Here is a 21505-nt window from a genome sequence, read left to right as displayed (position 1 = left end):
GAACTTTCTTTATGTATGCTACAACAGCAGCAAGAATACTCATCGCGAAGTATTGGAAGACACAAGAACTACCCACTTTGGAAGAATGGCAGATGAAGGTGATGAACTATATGGAATTGGCGGAAATGACCAGCAGAATCCGAAACCAGGGAGAAGAGTTGGTGGAGGAAGATTGGAAGAAAATTAAAGACTATTTACAGAAATATTATAAAATTAATGAATGTTAGAATGATGTTGGATTGAGGTTAAGGGGTTTTTAGTAACAACGGTACGAAGGAATATGTAAAAACGGAATGTTAACAGGTGAAAATTTAAAGGTATAACATATTATGATCAAGATAAGGATAAAGTAAAGAGGGAAAGGATTTGCTGAATAAATAAACTGAATTGGAATACAAAGAGGGGAGGTGTGGGGAGGTCCGGGAAACAAGCAAATGCAAGATATGTTATGAAAAATCGAATTGTTTTTAATTGTTTTTCTTTATTATTTTTGTATTTTTCTTTTTTCCTTTTGTAACGTTATGGAAAATCTTAATAAAATATTATTTATAAATAAATAAATAAAAATTAGTGACGACGTTAATCTCCTGACAGACCTAGAATGAATCTTGGAATATGGAGAGTGTACATAGTAAAAGTTTATGGATATTAAACGAGAACTCTAAATAAGAAGAAAGAAATGTGTTTTGCCAGACAAAGTGTAAATAGCACAATGAGAAGACTCGGAAGTTAGCTACCTGCGCCTTCCTCGCCTTCGCCTCCTTCCCTCGATCTCCTCAGACGCGTCCCTTCTTCGCCCGGCGAGCGGAGGCGCCACCTCATTGGCCAGCCTCGAGCGAGCGTCACCCGCCCTCCCGCCTCCCTCTCCCAGAAACCAGCTTCCCATTGGTCCAGCCGTGTCCCCCTCCCTTTCCGTCAAACTTAAGAGTCCCGCCGCCAAATTCGCGGCTGCGGCAGCAGCTGATCGCTCGTGTCACCCTGGACGCGTTTCTTCCCTCCGCGTGGAAGTTTGGCCCGTTTGGGGACCGCGAATGCCGCCGGCCGCTTTGGCTTGCAGCCCAGCGCTTGAGCCATGGCCGAGAAGTTGCAGCCGCGCACTTTGCGGCTCTCGCCTCCCGGCTTGGGCTTAGCCGAGGGGCGCGGGGAGCGAGGGGCCGTCAGGATGTCGGGGGACATGGATGAAGACGACGAGGCCTTCCAGCTTCCGACGGGAGGGTGAGAATGCGGCGCCTCTCTGCGTGGGGGGAGATGCGGGGTGTGTGGGTGTCTTTGGGTCCGCGTGAGGGGGCGGGGCTGTGTGAGGGGACTAGAGCTGTATGTGGGGCTGCGGAGGCATGTGGGGCTGGGACTGCATGTGCGGCTGGGGCAGCATGTGGGACTAGAGCTGTATGTGGGGCTGGGGCAGCATGTGGGGCTGGGGCTGCATGTGGGGCTGGGGCTGCATGTGGGACTAGAGCTGTATCTGGGGCTGGGGCAGCATGTGGGACTAAAGCTGTATGTGGGTCTGGGGTGGAGGGTGCAGGCTTGCGAAGGGTGACTCCGAGCACATGCAGAGGGCTTTGTCTGCAATTACGTGCTGTTAGGCGCTGAGAGAGAGGCGAAGTTCAGCAGAGCTAGGCGTCTTTGAGCCAGCAAGGTTCCTTCTCTCTCTGTCTCTGTTTCTTTCTTTCTCTCTCTCTCTCTCTCTCTTTGCCTCACAGCGTTGCTGGTGAGGATGAAATGGGCGGGGTTTCGTCCAGCTAAGGATGAAATGGGAGGCGCTGGCTTGCATCCGACTAAGCTACGCGTTGGTTATGCCCGCCCATTTCAGTGGACCTACTCTGAGCTGAAACCGAAGTGCCTTGTGTTTTCACTGTTTCTTACATGCTTAGCTTTGGAGCATGCAGTGGCTAAAAAGTTCGCCTCTCATGATGATTGGGTGCGGGAGGCAGGGACCCTGCTGCAGAAATAGTAACCTCCGCAACCCTCCGCAACTACACCACTGGTGATGGGAGTGCACTTGCGCTACAATCCAGAGGGCCAAAGGAACCGCACACCTTTTGTAGAGTGAGAGAATACATTATGTTTTAGTAGTGGTTGGGAATTAGGAAGTTCAGCCCAAGGGTTAATGGGGAAAGGAGGATTATTCTTAAAAAGCAAGACTTACTGGGGAGTAGACTCCACTGAATTCAACTGAACTTCCCCATGAATGTACATAGGATTGATTTGCATACAAATGCCTGTTGCCTGTGCTGTGGTGAAACATTTTCCCTTTTCCTAATTCTAGCTTTCTGAGAGAGAGTCACAAAGTGAGCTTCATCTCCAAGTGGGGGTCTGCACCCTGATCTCCCAGGTCACAATTTGGCATTCTAACTCCTGCCCTAAAGTGGGTGCCAGTAACAGGACTGAATGGAGGTGTTTGGGGGTCTTAGATTCCTTTTACAAAAGGAACCCTAAGAAATATTTCTAGTGTCCTTTACACTGTGACATTTTAGGTGTTCAAAATAAGGGCATGCACTGCTGCTTTTGGCAACACTGGCCGTAAGCAAAGGTCAGAGTGACATATAGCCAGTGGGAGTTGTAGTTTTTGGAGAAATTTATGGAGAACTGCAGGTGCCCTCCCCATATTCAAAATATAGTCCGGCCTCCCACAAGGTCTGAGGGACAGTGGACTGCCCCCCTGCTTAAAAAGTTTGCTGCCCCCTGATCTATGTCTTCCCAGAATGTCACTCTCCCCAGAAGGAGAAGCCAAGCTCACAATCTCTGTTCCGCTCGCTTCTTTTGGGAGCCCCTCAAACATGCATGTTGCCACTTGTGGTTTTTCTCTAGCTGTTTGGGGTGCTGTCAGGCATTTAAAATGAGCACTTCACCCCTTGGGTATTTTTGCTTGCTGTTCAGTAAAGCATGGAGTTTGGGTCTAAGGCTGGAGATTTAATGTTTGAAGATACTTGGCCTTAGTATGTGTGTGTTGTTTGTTTGTTTCTTTGTTTGTTTGTTTTAATCTGCAAGTTTCTAGCTCTCAGGAGTGCGGGGACCTGGGCTAGGATGTGTGGTAACGGGTAAGTTTCTGCTTCCAGAACAACCCTGAGATGAGATACTTCTGAATGTCTGTAGGGAAAACCACTTGTGTTCAGCCAGGTTTATTCCCTTTCCCCACCTTCCTGGCAGTGAATCTCCCTGTCTGGAGAAAGGTAAACCGCAAGGGCAGGGCTTGTATCTTTGCAACACAATAGTACCTCGGGTTACATATGCTTCAGGTTACAGACTCCACTAACCCAGAAATAGTACCTCAGATTGAGAACAGAAATTGTGCTCCGGTGGCGCAGCGGCAGCAGGAGGCCCCATTAGCTAAAGTGGTGCTTCAGGTTAAGAACAGTTTCAGGTTAAGAACGGACCTCTTCAACAAATTAAGTACTTAACCCGAGGTACCACTGTAATGGATACTGTCAGAGCTGGCTCCGGGTCCCAGCTCACCAAGGACCAACGCTAGCCGATAGTACAGTATCAAAGTCTTTATTGAAGAATAGTCTCCATTTACAAGTCTCAGCGTCCCAGCTCTACGTCTGGACTTTAGACCGGCGAAGCTCTGTCTGGGTCTCCGCCCCCTGTGCACCAGCTTAAGACTCTAATCTTACTCCACCTCCTCCTTCTCTCTCTCTTCCTCTGGGTCTTACTACCCCCCGGGGTCTCATTCCTCCTGGACTCTTCCGACGCAGAGCTTGACCCCTCTGACTCCTCCTCCTCTCTTCGGCGGGCTTTAGGACCTGGCTCCCTACCCGGGCTGCCCACCTTGCCGCCCTCCTGTACATTTGAACTTGGCGCGCGCGCGCGTTTAACTTTCCGGATGACCGTTTCCTCGCTCCCTGACGAGGGTGTGGTCACTCCTGCCTCACGTTCTCCCTCTGCCTGCGCGCTCCCTGATCCCGATGCCTTGGACTCCTCCCCCCTACTGCACTCTGGGGGGGACGCTGGTCCGGATTTCCAGCTGCTACTCTCTGAGTCCCCTCTGGCCCCTTCTTCCCGAGGTGTCCCCCTGGGCACTCCCCTTGCCCTGACCATGGGGGCCCCTTTCTGTGAATCCTCCGAGTCACTGGAGAGACTCAGAGACCTCGGACTACTGTCGTCGCTGACATTTCCTTCCGACTCCTCCCCCTCGCTCTCCGTTTCCTCCCTCTCCTGTGACTCTCCTCCTGAACCCCTGACAGATACCTTTTAAATTTTTGTTTTATTTACAGTGTCTTCTGGACATCTGTTCCAAAACTAAAGCATTCCAAAACCAAGGCGTACTTTCCTATAGAAAGTAATGCAAAATGGATTAATCCGTTCCAGACAATTAAAAACAACTCCCAGAATAGCAATTTAGCATGCAAATGACTATCTAATTAGACTATTGATCCATAAAATGAAAGCAATAGACCAGGCTGCTATCTACTACCCAATATTAAAAACTGGCAGTGATTTACCCATTGCCATTGGAGGGATGAGTGCACGGGGTGTGTGATGGAGAGTTCCAGTGGCGGGGGGCGGGAGAGATGGAAAGGAAGGCAAAAGTCATCTCACTGAGGAGCCAGTTGGCTTCTCTCCCTCCCCTCATGCCAGCCTTTCTGGATCCCTCCCCCCACCCACCCACCCCGCCACTTGGGTGTGTGAAGAACTCTTACTGCAGTAGTGGCACCAGCATCCTGTCATGGCACTCACTTCTGGGCCTGGATTGGTGGCAGCGAAAGCAGAGAAGGCGAAGTCGCTACATCATCAACGACACCCTTCTCTGCTTCCAGATTTCACTGCCGGCACCAACTGAGGGAAGGCCGTGCCGAGCAGGCAGGGGGTGTCGCTGCCACCTGCTGGGTTCCTCTGCCACCCCCTCCTCCGCTTTCGGGTGTTGCCAATGGCCGGCGCGGCCAGCGCTGAATAAGGGAAGCCCAGGTCAGGCAACAAGCGAGAGAGCATTGGAAGTGTGGCACTCAAAACGAAAATGCACCCCCCCAACGAAGTACATTCAGATGCCAAAAAAAGTTTGAAAACCTGAGCACTCATTTCCGAGTTTGAAGTGTTAGGGTTCCAAGTAGTTTGTGAACTAAGCTGTTCAAAAACCAAGGTACCACTGTACTAGGTTCTATAAAAGCTTGGGTGCAATAATTGGGCAATGGCCTTTTCAGTTTTAGGGACTTTGTAGTTTAGACAAAACTTGTGCTTGGGTTCTGTTGGCTACTGTAAGAACAGAAGGCTGGACTCGCTGGGCCTTTGGCCAGATCCTGCAGGCTTTTCTTTTGTTCTTAAGAGAGGTTATAGAAACTTGATAGGAAAAAGAAGAGATTGTCTCCAACTACATTCTGCTTAGAGAAGACCCACAATGTGTCTACTCCTTTAGGTAAAGGGTAAAGGAGCCCCTGACCATTAGGTCCAGTCGTGACCGACTCTGGGGTGCGGCACTCATCTCGCTTTATTGGCCGAGGGAGCCGGCGTACAGGTTCCGGGTCATGTGGCCAACATCCTAATCACTGACAGGATTCTAGTTTTTGAATCCATTTGTTGCAAGGCTGCAACAAAATCGCCAACCTGCAGTGAAACATGAGCATCTTTGTGCTTGCAGATACATGTCTTGTTCCCACCCGCTTGCCTCTCTCTGTGAATGAAGTGAATGGTTACTTTTCTCTCTGCCCAGGACCAGGCTGGCCTCTCTCTTTGGACAGGATCAGACAGCTACAGAATCTGGAAATGTGCTCTTCCAATACATGCCACCCAAGCAGCCTAAAAAAGGTCAACTAGCTACTGGTAAGTAAACTGTTCACAATGCCTAGGAACATAAGACGAGCCCTTGTGGACTAGGCCAGTGGCCCATCTAGTCCAACCTTTGGCTCTGAAGCCCCACAGAATCAACTGGGTTGGTCAACTCCTGAGTAGTGCTGGGGAGAGACCCCTGACCTGGGGCCCCAGAAAGGTGCTGGTGGTCTGTATTCACCACACTGAGGTAGATGGACCCGGTGGTTTGACGCCATACAAGGCAACTTCCTGTTCTTAAATCATATTGTGAGAAGGGCATTATATGAAGTATGGGAGAGTAGTAAAAAACCAGTAGTGACCAAAACACCATGGTGGCTGTCACCAATGGAATCTATGACAGTTCATAGGAAAAATATGAAGAGTGATTGGTTAACATACAAGGATTTAGTAGAGGAAATAAGTAGCAACCCGAAAATAAAGGACCTAAGAGAACTGAAACAGAAGGGAATAACCTGGCTGGAATATTATCAACTAAAATCCGCCAAATTATTTTTGAATTGGCAAAGAAAGGAGGAGGATATCAAAGAAATTACGGTAAAATGGGAGAGGGACCTGGAACATATGATCAAACCCAGTATTTGGATTGAATAATGGAATAAAAAATAATGGCTTGCTTCCTTATAAGTGAAAATCTTATGAAAATGTACTATAGACGGCACTTGACCCCCGTAAAACTAGCAAAAATTAATAAATCGTATAATAAGAAGTGCAGGAGATGTAAAGAACAGTTAGGAACATATTACCATATGTGGTGGTCCTGTCTAGACATATAAAGATTTTGGAATATGAGTTATGAAGAGATAAAGAGATTGATAAAAACTACATTTAGTAAGAATCCAGAATTTTTTTTACTAGGAATGGTTTCGGATAATATTCCCAAAAACAAAACCAGGTTATTTATGTATGCAATGTCAGCAGCAAGGGATATACAGTGGTGCCCCGCAAGACGAATGCCTCGCAAGACGGAAAACCCGCTAGACGAAAGGGTTTTCTGTTTTTCAATGCGCTTTGCAGGATGAATTTCCCTATGGGCTTGCTTCGCAAGACGAAAATGTCTTGCGAGTCTTGAGATTTTTTTTTGCTCCCCACCCCCTTTTTCTAAGCCGCTAAGCCGCTAATAGCCTTTTAGCAGCTAATCCGCTAATCCCTTAAGCCTTTAATAGCCGCTAATAGCCGCTATAGCGCTAAACCGCTAAGCCGCTAATAGGGTTGCTTCGCAAGACGAAAAACCGCTAGACGAAGAGACTCGCGGAACGAATTAATTTCGTCTTGCGAGGCACCACTATAGTGGCAAAACACCAGAAAGATAAAAATACACCCACTAAAGATGAATGGGGAGTCAAATTGTGCGAGTACTTGGAGCTCGTGAAGCTGACAGATGCAATAAGAGATAAACCTAAAAAGATGGTGAAAAAAGAATGGGAATGTTTAAATAATTATCTAGGGGATAAGGGTACATCAATAAAGACCTGGTTATGTTTAGAATGATACCACATAGGGAAATGTTCCCTGATACCAAGATGAGGGATTCTATGGAATGCAGATAGAGAGAATTGATAAGAATAATGATCTGTTGTGATCTTGACGGAAGCAAACAATGGAGGAGCCTTCTTGTGTTTTGGCTCATTCCCCCCCTCCCCCCACTTTTTTCTTTTCCCTCCTCCTCCTCCATTCCTCTTTTTTCTTCTTTCCCATAATGGCTTATGTTCTATGCCATGTACTTTGATATTTTTTGTAGTTTTTTAGCTTTTTCCATTATTGTTATTAATAATTTTTCTTTTGTAATTTTGGATGTTTATATTTATCTGTATTTGTTTAAAGCAAAATAAAAGAATTAAAAGGGGGAAAAAGTCAACTTCCTGTTTTCCATTAATCTGAGCAACTGGCTCAGACAAGGGCGCTAACTTGGCCTGATGTTTGCAAGCAATGTTCTGTTTGCAACAGAGCACTTACCCTTCTCATGTGCTGCTCCAGCTGCAGGTCTCTCTACCCAGAAGCATCCTCCTGCAGCTGCTCCTGCAGCCGCTGCTGCTCCTGCGTCCACTGCAGCAGTGCATTCAGTTTTCTTCGCTACAGTTGTTCATGCATATTTGTTGTGAGTACTACAGTAGAGGGGATGAGCTGCAGGGTGTTCTTGCTACCGAAGTCCTGTGCTCACATCTTTTGTAATCATCTCTCCATCTTGCCTGGCTTGTTTGGAAAGAGCTGCAGCTGAATAGTAATAATAATAATTTATTTTTTATACGCCAGCCACTCTGGGCAGCTTCCAACCAAATATTAAAAACAGTGCAGCATCAGACATTAAAAACTTCCCTAAACAGGACCGCTTTCAGTTGTCTTTTAAAAGTAAAATAGTTGCTCCTTGCCTTATTGCCTTGACATCTGTTGGGAGGGCGTTCCACAGGGCAGGTGCCACTACCAAGAAGGCCCTCTGCCTGGTTGCCTGGAACCTCACTTCTCACAGCGAGGAAACTGCAAGAAGGGCCTCAGGGCTGGACCTCAGTGTCTGGGCTGGACAATGGAGGTGGAGCAACAGGGGGGGGGTGAATTGGGCCGAATGGGGCACTGCCTCCCCAACCTCAGCCTGCTCCCACCTGCCTGTTGTTGTTGTTTTACTTCCAGCCAATCAGGCTGTGGATATCATTGACTCTGGCTCGATGTGCTGTTGATTTCCTTGCCCTATGCCATACCAGTGAAAGCAGGTCCAGTAGTAAGGTACCCCCTCATTCTGCCCTTAGCTGGCTCCCACCTGCCTGCCTTCTTACGTCCAACTGATCCAGAGGGGAGGACTACCTGTCAGCTTCCTCTTCCCCCTCAGCCTCCATGCTACCATGGTAGAACACAGCAAGGAGGAAGATGGGGACAGCCCTAGACTTAGCTGGCCCTACCTGTCGTTGGCTCTGGTGCCACCTAGAGTTGGGCTCCCTGCATTCACCCCAATGAGGCACCAGCCAACACTGAACTGAAATGATGACAGAGACCTCCTGGGATGGGGAGCTTGTGGGCTGATAAAATGTTGCTGGGCTGCTACAGCCCGCCCCCCACATCGCCCCTCACCGCTGGCCAGATGGCCTGGGCTGATGGGAGTCAAACAACCCCTGGGAAGTCTTTGGAAAGAGCTGCTAAACATAACTGATGGGGTTGGCATGGTGGTAACAATTGTGGGAAGCTAAGAGGTGTTCTCTTCTCATTCCAGTACCAATGGGAAATATGTGAAACATGGCAAGTATGGAGCAGCTGTAGTGGGCAGCAATGCAACCAAGGAGGTAAGAGGAGGAGGTGTGGTGTCTTGAAGTAGCCTGGCCTTCTGGCAACCTGCTGTCCTCCAGATGTTTGGGGCTACAGCTGCTGTTGGTTCTAAACATCTGGAGGATACTGGGTTGATGTAGGTTAGGCTAAGGAAATGCTTCCCTTTCTCTGAATCCTGTTTTCCTGATGATGTCTTACTCTGGAAAAAGCAAAGGTGCTGTTTTGGCTCCTGTCTCTTTCTGCCCATCAGCTCACAAGGGTTATAGCTCCCATTTTTCTTATTCTGACCTCACTTCTCTGCAAAAAGCATTTGCAGCAGGGAAGGGGCTGTCGCACAGCAACACAGCATCCACGTTGCAGACAGAAGCTCCCAAATCCAATCGCTAGCTCCTCTGGGTAGGGCTGGGGACAGTGCTGCCGGTCAGAGTATGCAGTCCTGAGCTAGAGAGACCAGTGGTTTGATTCAGTCCAAGGCAGCTCCCTGTGCTCTTATTTAAATAGAACCATGTGGACTAGCATCTTGACAAAAGAAGGGCCTAGGGGGTATTGTGTGTGGAGTGGATAGAGAGAGGTGAGACGGCAACTTTGTCGTGGCTTGAAAAACCAATAAACGTTCCCACCACACTCAAAAAAGGAAGGGGGTTTCTGTAAGAGCTGCTTTGGAGAAATCGCTGTGTCGTCTGCCATGTCTACCCACTATTCTACACTGGCGACGAGGATGGGATCGGTGGACATCAGAGCAAAGCCAGAGGCGGCCATCATCTGAACTGAGCTGAATCACAGAGCGAAATCACTGGACAGAACCAATTCAGAGCTGACTGTTCTGGCTAGAGCACTCTACCGCCGTTTACGCCAGCCTCTGAATCATGGGACTCCTACCTCGCTCAGTTCGATTACTACCTCCAAGCCAACGAGCTGACAGCAGTATCAAATGAACGGAAGCGGGGCCTATTCCTCAGCCTCTGTGGGCCTGAGGTGTTTGAGACGGCCCGAGCATTGGTTGCGCCTGAAGCAGTCCAGGCAACACCATGGGACACGATCCAAGAGAAGCTCCGCAACCACTACGCGCCAAAGCCGTCCAAGATTGCTGCCCGCCACCGGAACCAGGCAGGGGGGAGTCAATCAGCAACTACACCACTGCCCTCAGAGAGGCTGCAATGAACTGCGAGTTCCGAGACTTAGACGATGCCCTGATGGATCGAATCGTCTGCGGGGTCCGGGACATCCATCTGCAACGGCGTTTCCTCGCCAAGCCAGACCTCACGCTACAGAAAGCCATTGAGCAGGCTGTGGCCTCAGAAGCTGCTGAACGCTCTGCCTCGGAGATCCGAGGAATTACAGCCAGCTCAACAAGGAATTACAGCCAGCTCAACAAGGAGGCATTGGCAGTTGTGGCTGGAGTGAAGAGGTTCCATTAATACCTCTATGGCAGGACTTTTGACCTCATCACTGACCACAAGCCGCTCCTGGGCCTTCTCGCCGGTGATCGTCCAGCTCCACCGGTCCTCTCGCCGCGCATGCTGTGATGGACTGTTTTCCTGGCTGCCTACCACTACCGGCTCGTCCATCGCCCGGGGAAATCGATGGGTTATGCTGACGCCCTCAGCCGTTGCCCTCTTCCAGCGTTTGTGGAAGACCCGGCACCAGCTTCATTGCTCCTCTTGATTGAGGATCTTCTGGAAGCGCCTGTATTGGCTGCCACTATGGCCTCTGCATCTGCCCAGGATCGCAATATCAGCCGTGTGCTCAACTGGGTGTGGAGGGGGTGGCCACAAGGGCCTTTTGCATCGGAGTTCCAGCCCTTCGCAACCAGACAACATGAACCCTCGGCTCATCATGGCTGTCTGCTGTGGGGAGACCGCGTCGTGATTCCCCAAAGACTCCGTCAACGCATCCTGGAGGCTCTGCACGTTGGCCACCCGGGAATTGTCAAAATGAAGGCGTTGGCTCGGTGTTACGTCTGGTGGCCTAACATGGACGATGCCATCACTGCCTGGGTGTCTGCCTGTCAAGCGTGCCAAGAATCAAGGCCTGCACCACCGGCAGCTAAGGGACACACCTGGGAGACGCCAAAGACACCCTGGTCAAGGGTGCACATCGATCTGGCTGGCCCCTTTCACGGCCGGACCTTTATGGTAGTGGTAGACGCCTATTCCAAATGGCTGGAGGTGGCCCTGATGCCCTCCACCCCTACCGAGGCCGTCAGCCGGGTGCTGCAAGGCCTGTTTGTGACGCATGGGTGTCCTGATGTCCTTGTCTTCGACAACAGACCGCAGTTCACGTCAGGCATCTTTTGGGGCTGGGCATCCGCCATGCCCTAACGGCACCATTTCATCCATCTAGCAACGGGCAAGTGGAGAGAATGGTGCGCTTGGCAAAAGAGGCACTGGAGCGCCTGAACCGGGGAGACAGGCACGAGCGGGTCGCTGAATACTTGTTTGTGCAACACATCACCCCTCATGCAGCCACAGGGCGGAGTCCTGCTGAACTGCTTATGGGCCGCCACCTGAGGTCACCGCTCGACTGGCTGCACCCGGACTTTGCCGTGGCTGAACCCCCAGGCTGTGCCAACGCGCCACGGTCATTTGTTCCAGGAAACCAGGTCTTTGCCCGGAACTATGTGGGGGACATTCCTTGGGTGCCAGCCACAGTAGTGGGAGTCACTGGACCTCACTCGTACCAGGTGGCACTCAGATCAGCTTAGGCGTAGGGTTAGGGACCTGGACACTACCGTGGTGCCCCCAACTGCGCTCGTGGCTCCAGAAGAGACACTTACAGATGGCGAGGCTCCACCTACAACCCCCTCGCAAACTGCCAGCGTGGAGTTGAACCAAGCCGCTTCAGAGTGTCTGCCAGACTTACCACACTCAGACCACTCCACTTGCGGAGGCTGCACCCACAGCAGCGGATCCAGGGGATTTGGTTTCAACGCCACCTAGGGTCGCACCACAGCCTCAGCAAGAATTGGGTGGCCCCCCGGACTTGGCTACCAGTCCCCGGCAGTCAGGTAGAGTTTCCAAGCGCCCAACTTATTTAAAGGACTATGTTGTTGGACATGTATCACTGTTGGTCTAAGTATGGGAAATGTAACCGATATGCTTTTGTGCCTAATTGAACCATTACATGTAGTGCTGTATATAAGGAAACCATTAAGATTGTAACTAACGCCTTATCTCGGTGGGGAGGGGTGTTATGTACTGAAGTTCTCACCCTGGGCCAGCAGGGGGATACTGTAGATAGTTTTCACTCAGGTCCACGTCAGTTATTTTAGGCGGGAACCCCTGGGTTGTTGTTGCTACAATGTTGACAGCCGGCTGCCTATAAAAGCAGGCCGGCTGAGCTGTTTGCTGTTCTGTCCTGTTCCAGCTTACAAAATAAAGAGCTGCTTTGGAGAAATCGCTGTGTCGTCTGCCATGTCTACCCACTATTCTATAGTTTCAACAGCTTATGTTGAAAAAGGGATTCAGTTTTTCCAGCCTCTGTCCTTTTCAGCCCAGTCAACCAGTTCTTCAGTGGTTTGTTCTGCCCCACTTTGCTATGAAAGGATTCACAGGTGTTTTACAACCAACAGATAAAATATGTCAGGAAACATATGCGTTTATTCCAGGAAGACTCTGGTATGATTGCCTTGTCCCACTCCCCTATTGCAGGTGAGGGTGGTGGGGACAGGATAAAACACTGGGCTGTCATTCCCGTTTAGCTGATTGGGCGGAAAAGGACAGATCTCACCCCTTGGTTTCTCCGCAGTCCAGGTGTAGGGAGCCTTTGGTTCTCCAGATGTCGCTGAACGACAGCTTCCATCATCCCTCTCCACTGGCCATGCTGGCAAGAGCCAATGGGTGTTGTAGCTCAGCACCAAAAGCTCCCCACGCCTGCTCCATTGTAACGAAGTCATTCCACATGTAATTAAGCCAGGCACCTTGTATGTTAATGTGTCATTTGTGTGTTGGGGTGCTGTGGAAATGCTACCTGGTATAAGAGCAGCTCCAGGTGCTTTTGAAAACAGCCAGTCCCGTAGTTTTTGATTCCTCACTTTTGCTCTTGTTTTCTTCCGTCCTTCCGTCTCTTGTGGAATCCAGTACAGAGTGCTTCTTTATATCAGCCAGCTGCAGCAGATTGCGACCGCCAGCATCCATGCCTGGTTTGCATTCACGGTAAGCTTTGATGTTAAGACCTGCAAGGACCATGGCATAGGCTGAAGCTAAGCAGAATTCTTTGGTGGTTTGAAATGCACATTGCATATGAGGTCTCAGCTGTGGTCAATTAATTTCAGTGGGTCTTCTTTGAGTAGGGCTAATGCTTGTTGCAGCCCATAAGATTTGAGTAGTGTTAGATCCAAGGGGCCCCACTATGGTTGAAACACTTACCTAGAGGTAACAAAGTAAAGTAGATGACATTCTGCCCTCTGTCCTACGTAGCTTACATCCCATGGGGTAGCCCTCCACCCCGAAGTCCTATAGCATTTTCCCATTTCTAAACATGACACACTACATATGTTGATGTGTGTGTGTGTGTGTGTGTGTGTGCTCAGAGTAGACTCACTGAAATTAATGCACCAAAGTTCATCATGTTCATCAATTTTCATGGGTCTGCTCTGAGTAGGGCTAACATTGGGACACAACCCAAAGTCTCTAGCAAGACCCATCAGGAAGAAAGTTGTTTTGAGCAGAGGCTGTCTGCTGCTCAGAATTCCACTTTCTCTTTTCTCTTTCCGCAGGTGCATCCCAACAACTACTGCACATTTCATGATGATCAGAGGCAGATTTGGTCCATCATGTTTGAATCAGAAATGGCAGCTGTGGACTTCAGCAAGCAGGTGCCAGAGGCGTGCATTGCATTGTGGGGTGGGGGGTGGGGTTGCTGGCCTGCAGACACTTAACTAGTGTTCGCGGGAGGTAAGCTCTCTTGCATCAGTCACCAGAAACTTTCTCTGCCAACCACTAAGAAGCATCCAGGGAGGGCAAGGAATGGTGGTGTAGCCAGTTGGGGCCTTTTCAGGCCCCTGGGGTCTTCAGCCAGTGCTGCGTTGGGCCAGATTGCATAGGTGCGGATGACAATGGTAGCTAATGACACAAATGGCTTGGTTCTTCCTCTTTGCAGCTGTGCATTGCCAAGTATAACAGCAGCCGTTCTCCTGACTCAGTGCTGTGCCAGGATCTTGTTCTCGGAGACGGCCAAGGTGTGGCGACTGGAGATGTCCTGGAGATCACTTTTACAGGCTGGCTGTTCCAGAACGGTAGTCTTGGGCAGGTGAGACCTGGCAGAGGGGTGTCTGGGGATGATGGGGGTTGAACTCTCTAGCAGCACTGCATGGCCACAGCTTTCCCACTCCTGGTTTATAGCTTGCATACAGCCCTTTTCTCCCACAACCCCGTCTTTTTGCCTTTCAATAACATTGCAAGGAAATGAAACAGGAGAGGGACTTGGTGAGGCTCACCCAGCTTGCTTCACAGCTTAGTGTGCATTTGACCCCAACCCCAATGAGCTCTAGCCAGTGCTTTTCCATGGGGCTTGCATTGGTTGCTCTCCAGAGGTGGGGCCTTGCCCAGCCTTGCCGCACTTTCTCAACTGGGGAGGGAACCCAGGACATTCTTCCTGGGAAGCACATGCTGTTAGGCCCTAAGCTACACCTGTCTCCAAGGTGTAGATCCTATTTCTCAACCTCATTTTACCCAATCTGCAACATGGGAGGCACCGCTAGGTAGGGGATTCAACATAGAAAGCTGCCCTGCACTGCATCAGGCCACCGGTCTAGGTTGGCATCGCCCACATTGACTGGCAGTAGCTCTCCAGGCTTCCAAGCAAAAGCCTTTCCCTGACCTTACTTGGAGATGCCAGGGTTGAACCTGGAACCTTCTGCCTGCAAAACAGGTGCTGTGTCCCTGAGCTGTGGCCCATCCTTCGATACTCATTGCTGTTGGCTCAGCAGTGGGAGTAGCGGAACGTGAACCTATTACCTTCCGCGTTAAAAGTAATTTCACCTCATTGACCTTCCACTTTTGGAACAGGTTTTTGACTCGAATGTAAATAAAGAGAATTTGCTCCGTCTGAAGCTAGGCTCTGGCAAAGTCATCAAGGTAAGATGGCGCTATCTTCCCACCGCAGTGCAAGGATTCTTTCTTCCACTTCCACATGTAAGCAGAGTTCAGCAGCCCAGGCTGTGTGGAAGGCTAAATAGCAGTGATATTTTTTGAGCTCAAACCCAGATCAAATGGCTTCCTCAAGAACAGCAGGCAGGTAGCTGTCCCAGCTTGTCTACGCTTGCCAGGATCTGGTGGAGTGGGAGGCCGAAACAGGGTCCCTCGATCCCTGCAAAAAACCTGATCCTGCCCTACTTGTCAGTCAGGCTTGCCCTTACTTTACAGGATGGGTGGGGAACCTCAGGCCGAGCAGGGACTGAAACTGGCCCTCAGGATTCACTCCAGGCCATGCCCCTCGCCAAGCCTGCTCTGTGGCCTGGACCAAAACAGCCCTGGACCTCCAATGTTGCCTCTTGCTGTCCTGGATGAGAGACAGAGGGGGGAGTGTGAGTGGGTGTCTAAAGTAGCCTATTGTACAAAGGTAAAAATTACATTTGTTGCCCCTCCCACTTTCCACACTAGCCCTGCCCACTCTTGGCATGCTCCTCCCCACCAAGAAGGATGCCCCGGAGGGAATGGTTTTCATCCCTGCTTAAAGCTACTTTCCTCATGACTTCAAGAGAACTGTCAGTATTCCTGTGCCCTGCTCTCGACCAGCCTTTACCAACCTGACACACACATAGATGCTGTGGACTCCAACTCCCATCAGCCCCAGCCAGCGCATGCTGATTGGAGTTGGAGTCCAAGGTATCTGGACGACGTCAGGTTGGCGAAGGCTGTGTGGTTCTGGCACTTAGCGAAGGCGGTCACCCAAACTTGTTTTCTGCTTGGTTCTCCGTTTCTGGAACTTGAAGGGCTTGGAAGATGGGATGATTGGCATGAAGAGAGGAGGCAGGCGGTTCCTCCTTGTCCCGCCAGCATTGGTTTATGGGCGTCTGGCAGAAGCTGAACGCATTCCTCCGGACTCAACTCTGGCCTTTGAGGTAGAAGTCAAACGGGTGAGTGTGTCTTCCTCCCAATGTGTCAGCAACCAAGAGTACTTCGGAAGGTTGTTGGGTGGTCGGTCTACGGCCTGGATAAAGTTCTACAAATGGAGGCAGTGGTTGCCTTGACCAGACTCCATGATGCCCCTCTTTTGCTCCCTTAGGTGAGGTTTGCAAAGGGCGCTGACTCAGCCGGACAGAGCCTGGGCCGCAGGGACTCCCTCACACCTTCACCAGCGCCACCATCAAAAAGCCCCGCTACAGACCCAGCATGGCTGACTCCTCCTACTCCCGCTCCAAAGCCAGGGTGAGAAATAAATTGAGGGTGCTCTTAGCTTTTAAGCCTTCCATTCTGCCAGTTGTCGAATCCTAACTCTGCAGTAAATAGGTTGCCACCTCTGTGTTTGAGGCTTTCGGCCTTCACCTCAGCTGCATAACTCAGGCCCCATCTGCACTGTACCACCTTCGGATCTACGGATGAAGTCCAGTATACAAATTCAATAAATCACAATAAATCATATGTTCCAAATAGCGCCATGCCACTTTCAACAGCCGTGGCTTCCTCCAAAGAATCCTGAGGCCACCTTGTCTCATAGACAACCTGGCAGGGGCCACGTTCCAGGGCAGGGCAGGGCTGGGGCTCCAGTGGACAGAGCAACAGATGCTGCTCCTGCCTTCTGTGTAGCCAGAAAATACACCATGTGGGGCTTCTTTCTGCACACACATCTTCCTGTCCAGGGAAGCCAGGTGCACTGTCACAGTTCAAGGACACATTCCAGCCAGGCTAAAGCTCCCTTGGGGAGGTCATGAGGTGGGGTTGGTGAGGGGCTTGGCCGAGGCAGAGTCCCAAAGGCCAGTTGAGTATCCTACCCCTTAATAGGCTCTTCCTACTATGCTCAGGTTTGTTAACTCCCTTCCTTCCATACTGCAGGGAGCCAGCTGTGCGTGCCAAATCAAGCTCTATTAGCGAACAACTAGCGGTAAGTCCCCATTGGAGCCAAATCTTCCTATTGATTGAATAGTTCCTGTTGAATGTGACCAAAGCAATGAGAAGTAACTTGGTCCTCTCATAGAGAGAGGGATCCTTATAGGTGAGCATTTTTTGAGAAACTCAAAAGCTCCCACATAATAAAAGTACTGTATTTTTCGGTCTATAAGACGCCACCTATTTTGGGGGACTTAGATTTAAGAAAATGGGAGGAAATGTATCCGTGTATAAGACCCCCCCTAATTTTTGACATTATTTTTAAGAGAAAAAGCCTAGTCTTATACACGGAGAAATACGGCGTGTCACATGAAAAGCCTATCATCAGTAACTACAAGTAATTAACAATTTGATATTGTGCTTGCATAGACTTCTGAGCTGGGTTTCTAAGTTTTGGTTGTTTTTTTTTAAAAATGCAGTTTTAAAGTTCTTTCATTAATAGTTTTAGAGTGAAAATGTAGCAAGGAAATGGTGTGTTCATGAGGACCCCCCCCCCCATGGGTGTTCATGTTGACAACATCTTAGTTGATTATCTGTGTACTTCATTCCTGTTTCCTATCAGAGGGCATGCTGGCTGGGGGTTGATGGGAGTTGTAGTCCATTACACCTATAGGGCCCCAGGTTGGTGAAGGTTGCTGTGCCCTTTTCTCTAATTTTATTAAGTTTTCTATTTTACATTTCAGAATAAACATTTTACAAACTGTAAAATATCCATTCACTTCCCTTCTTCTCCTTCCATGGTTCATTTTATATATTATACATTCCTGCATATTTTAGTAAACCATTCAAATCAGTTTTCCACTTTTACACCATCAAAAATTATTTACTCTGTTGAATTTATCTCAGTTCTGCCATCATTTTCAGCTGGTTGATATGCCCTCAACTAAGGCCTAAGTACTGAGCATCTGACATGCATTGTCAGGCGCACAAAGGAAGCCACAGTGGGGGGGGGGGGAGAGAAGGACAAACCAGCTGCTTTCTCTTAGGGGATCTGGTCCCCTTGGCTTAATCCTGCCCAGGGGATGTGACAGCCCTCACCACCATTTTGAAATCCCACTGTTAGGCTTTGAAAGGATCTGAGAGGTTGTTTTACTGGATGCATCCCATGATATGGGAAGAGGAATCTCTCTCTTTTTTAAAGAAACCATGAGGATATCTAATGCAGGAAGATTGGAAATCTAAATGCAATATAAGCTGTTGTATGAGCTTGTAAACCACTTTTATTTTTCTTAGGTGGGCAATGAGGTCACTTTGGCTTGGGGAGTTGTAGCCGACAACATCTAGATGGAAGGTCCCCAATCACCCTCCCTGTTTTATAGCCTGATGTCATATTCAGACAAACAATAACTATGTTTCTGAAAAGCCTGGATGGCCAATTATAATACCAGTTTCTCTTCCCTTCTCCTTGCCCCCCCACTTCCCCGGACAGAATCCTGATGTAACAAAAGTGAAACTGATTTCCCGTATGGCGAAGATGGGTCAGCCTATGCTACCTGTCCCCTCCAGCACATTTGCACCCCAGCAGGACTCAGCTGACAAGGAGGTAGAGGTGTGTTAGCTTCAATTCTCAGCTTTTTTTCAGTGGGGTTTGTGTGTGTTGGCTGTTGCTGAAATTCAGGTAGGTTGGCAGGATGACTGTTGAGGAACATAGCAAGCTGCCTTATACCAAGTGAGACTGCTCATCCACCTAGCTCCCTACTGTCTACACTGATTGGCAGTGAAGGAGGGGAGGGCTCTTTTTTTAGTTAATTACCTGCTTCTCCAGGGTTTCAGACAGGGGGCATTCCCTGCCTACCGGGTATCAAACCTGGGGCCTTTTGCATGAAACTGAGAGTCTTGCCCTCCCTAGATCTAGTATTCACCCCAAACTGGTTTGGGGTCAGAATCTTAATTTGAGGGAAAGCCTTGTAAGGATCATCAATCATTTTATTTGTATGTCGCCTTTCCCAAGTTAAAACAATGCTCAAAGCGGCTTACAACGTATTAAAAAAAACCCCATAGCTACAAATGTTCTGGCATGCCTCTCTCTCGTTAATGTGGGATTTGAAACCTCCAGGGTCCCTTTCCACTTCCCAGGAGGGTTAATTGTGCATTGTCTTCTTCAGGAGCCGCATGCCATTCAAGAATTTTCAACCTTCTGTCCAAACGACTACTGTCCAATGGCCCCTCCTCAGTGGGCAATGCAAGGTAAAAAGTGTGTTCCCTTGTTGTGCCTTGGTGATGGTCACCAACTAGGGTGGCTTCAAAAGAGGGTTAGGCAAGTTCATGGAGGAGAGGGCTGTCAATGGCCACCGGCACTGTGGCTACGCCCTCCCTCCCTCCACGGCTGGAGGAAAGAATGTTTCTGAATGCCAGTGGCTGGAAACCGCAGGAGGGGAGGGGCTCTTGTGCTCAGGTGCTGTTTGCAGGCTTCCCATGGGGGGCACCTGGTTGGCCACTGTGAGAAGAGGGTGCCACACTAGATGGGTCACTGGCCAGATCTGGCAGGGTTCTTCTTGAGTGCAGTGGCTCTACTCAGTAGAGTTTAGTTGGACACAACCCAGAAGCCAGCATGATGATTGTGCATGGAAAGCGGAGGAAATCTGGATGTGGGGGGATGGGGGAGCAGCGTCCTTCATTTGCTGTAGATCAGCTTGAGCAGAGTCTGCATCTGTCACTGGCATTGTGTTTAGATGCTTGAATTGATCTGTTTGTCTGCTTACTCCTCTGGGCTCCTTTGGGTGGAAATAGAGACAAACATTTTGATGTTGTTGATGATGATGATGATGATGGACTGCTTGTATTGAGACGGACAACGCTGATGCCTCTGCTTTCTTCCTAGTTCTTCATCCAGTTATCTCGTGGCTCCAGGTGCCTGCTGCCCCCCAGCCACACCCACCCCTTCCAATAACCCCTCAAAACTGTCAGGTAAGGAGTCTTTTGTAGGCAGAGGAAGGTTCTTTCATAGGCTGCCAAGTGAGCCACAATATCATGCTCTGTTCCCTGGTTTGCTCAAGACAGGGGCATGTGACTAGCAGGCTTGACTAAGTTTCCTCATCCTTTTCTGTCAGTGTCAGTCTTCATTTGCAAAATAGGGAGGGTGAAGCATAACCATGAAGGTAATAGCCCTTCAGTGCAAATCCCAAAAGCGCTAGATTAAGAACTGGCAGTATTAATAGCCTTGGGTTGGAGGGAAGCAGTTTGTTACCTCGGCAGAGGTAGTTTCCACCAAATCCAGCTGGGATCTTCTATATATTGGATGATCTTTAGAAGAATGTAAGAAGAACCTCTGCTGGATCAGGCCAACGGCCTATCTCACCCAGCATCCTGTTCACCTGGGGGCACCTGTTCTCAGTGGCTACCTGGATGCCCCAGTGCAAAGTGCACAATCAGTGCCTGCGTGCAAGAGCTCTTTCCCCTCCCCCAGTTTCCAGCAACTGGCATTCAGAAGCATTCCTTCTTCCAGCCATTAGCTGTTGAGGCCAGTAGCCATCAATAGGCGCCTCCCCCATGGATCTGCCCAATCCTCTTTTAAAGCTGTCCAAATGGTTGTCCATCATTGCCTTTTGCAGGAGAGGATCCCTTGCAGTCCTTGGCCTTTGGGTCATCTAGCCCTTGAGAGCAGGCTTAAGCAATCCTGCTGTTTTAATGGGGGACCTTTTTGCCGTCTGTTTGGTCAGTGTGACAAGTCACCTGACTCTCCTTTCCCTCCCCCACCTGTGTTCTCAGCCTTATGCAGGGATGCCATATGCTTACCCACAAGTGAGTGCCGCAGTTTCCCAGCTCCAGCCTGTTGGGTTGTGCCCAGCTCCTTTCCAAGGTATGTTCAAACTCTGCACTATGTAGCTTTGGGAGCTGCTTTCAAACATTAACTTTTTAAAAAAGCAAACCCCTTTATTAACATTGTTGACAACCCAAAAGTCTCAGTGAAAGTTAGAAATTCCCCCGTTCAGAGCATCACAGCCTACTGGATCAGGCCAGTGACCCATGTAGTCCAGCATTTTCTTCTTACAATGGCCAACCAGATGCCTGTGGGAAACCCACAAGCAGGATCTGAGCACCTCTCCCTTCCTGTGCTTTTCAGCAGCTGGTATTCAGAAGCATTTATTGCCCCCAATTGTGAAGTCGGGACATGGACATCATGGCTGGTTGCCATCAATAGCCTTCTCCTCCTCCGTGAATTTGTCCAATCCTCTTTTAAAGCCATCCAAGTTGGTGGCCATCTCTGCCTCCCGAAGTCTGCACTGTGTGAAGAAGCATTTCCTTTTGCCTTATTCCAGCTGTTTAAAAGCTGGGAATAGGCAGCTAAGTTGCCTTAAAGTCCCCCACCCTCGAAGATTCACGGCTGCTTGTTAAGATGCTCAGGGACAACTGTGTTCTTTTCTCCCTGCCCTTTCTTATTGGTGTGACCCCTCTCTTCCCACCCTGTCCACTTCTACAGTGGTACCTCGGGTTAAGTACTTAAT

The 21505-nt window shown here is 49.5% G+C and overlaps 1 protein-coding gene across 1 annotated transcript in view; it reads left to right on the top strand.

The window, feature by feature from the left end:
- Positions 1–930: 930 nt before the first annotated feature.
- Positions 931–21505, top strand: part of LOC310669451 (FK506-binding protein 15-like) — an 83022-nt gene continuing 62447 nt past the window's right edge. The window contains exons 1-12 of the mRNA XM_083423490.1: positions 931–1215; positions 5645–5754; positions 7738–7858; positions 8960–9029; positions 13092–13166; positions 13730–13828; positions 14113–14262; positions 15021–15089; positions 15947–16090; positions 16240–16382; positions 17007–17055; positions 18490–18609. Of these exons, the coding sequence (XP_083279616.1) occupies positions 1073–1215; positions 5645–5754; positions 7738–7858; positions 8960–9029; positions 13092–13166; positions 13730–13828; positions 14113–14262; positions 15021–15089; positions 15947–16090; positions 16240–16382; positions 17007–17055; positions 18490–18609 (1293 nt within the window). The 5' untranslated portion in view covers positions 931–1072. The remainder of the gene's footprint in view (positions 1216–5644; positions 5755–7737; positions 7859–8959; positions 9030–13091; positions 13167–13729; positions 13829–14112; positions 14263–15020; positions 15090–15946; positions 16091–16239; positions 16383–17006; positions 17056–18489; positions 18610–21505) is intronic.

Source organism: Podarcis tiliguerta (assembly GCF_965153285.1).
Source record: "Podarcis tiliguerta genome assembly, chromosome: Z".
NCBI lineage: Eukaryota > Metazoa > Chordata > Lepidosauria > Squamata > Lacertidae > Podarcis > Podarcis tiliguerta.
Note: the sequence above shows the minus strand (reverse complement) of the source record. Positions and strands in the feature narration are given on the sequence as shown.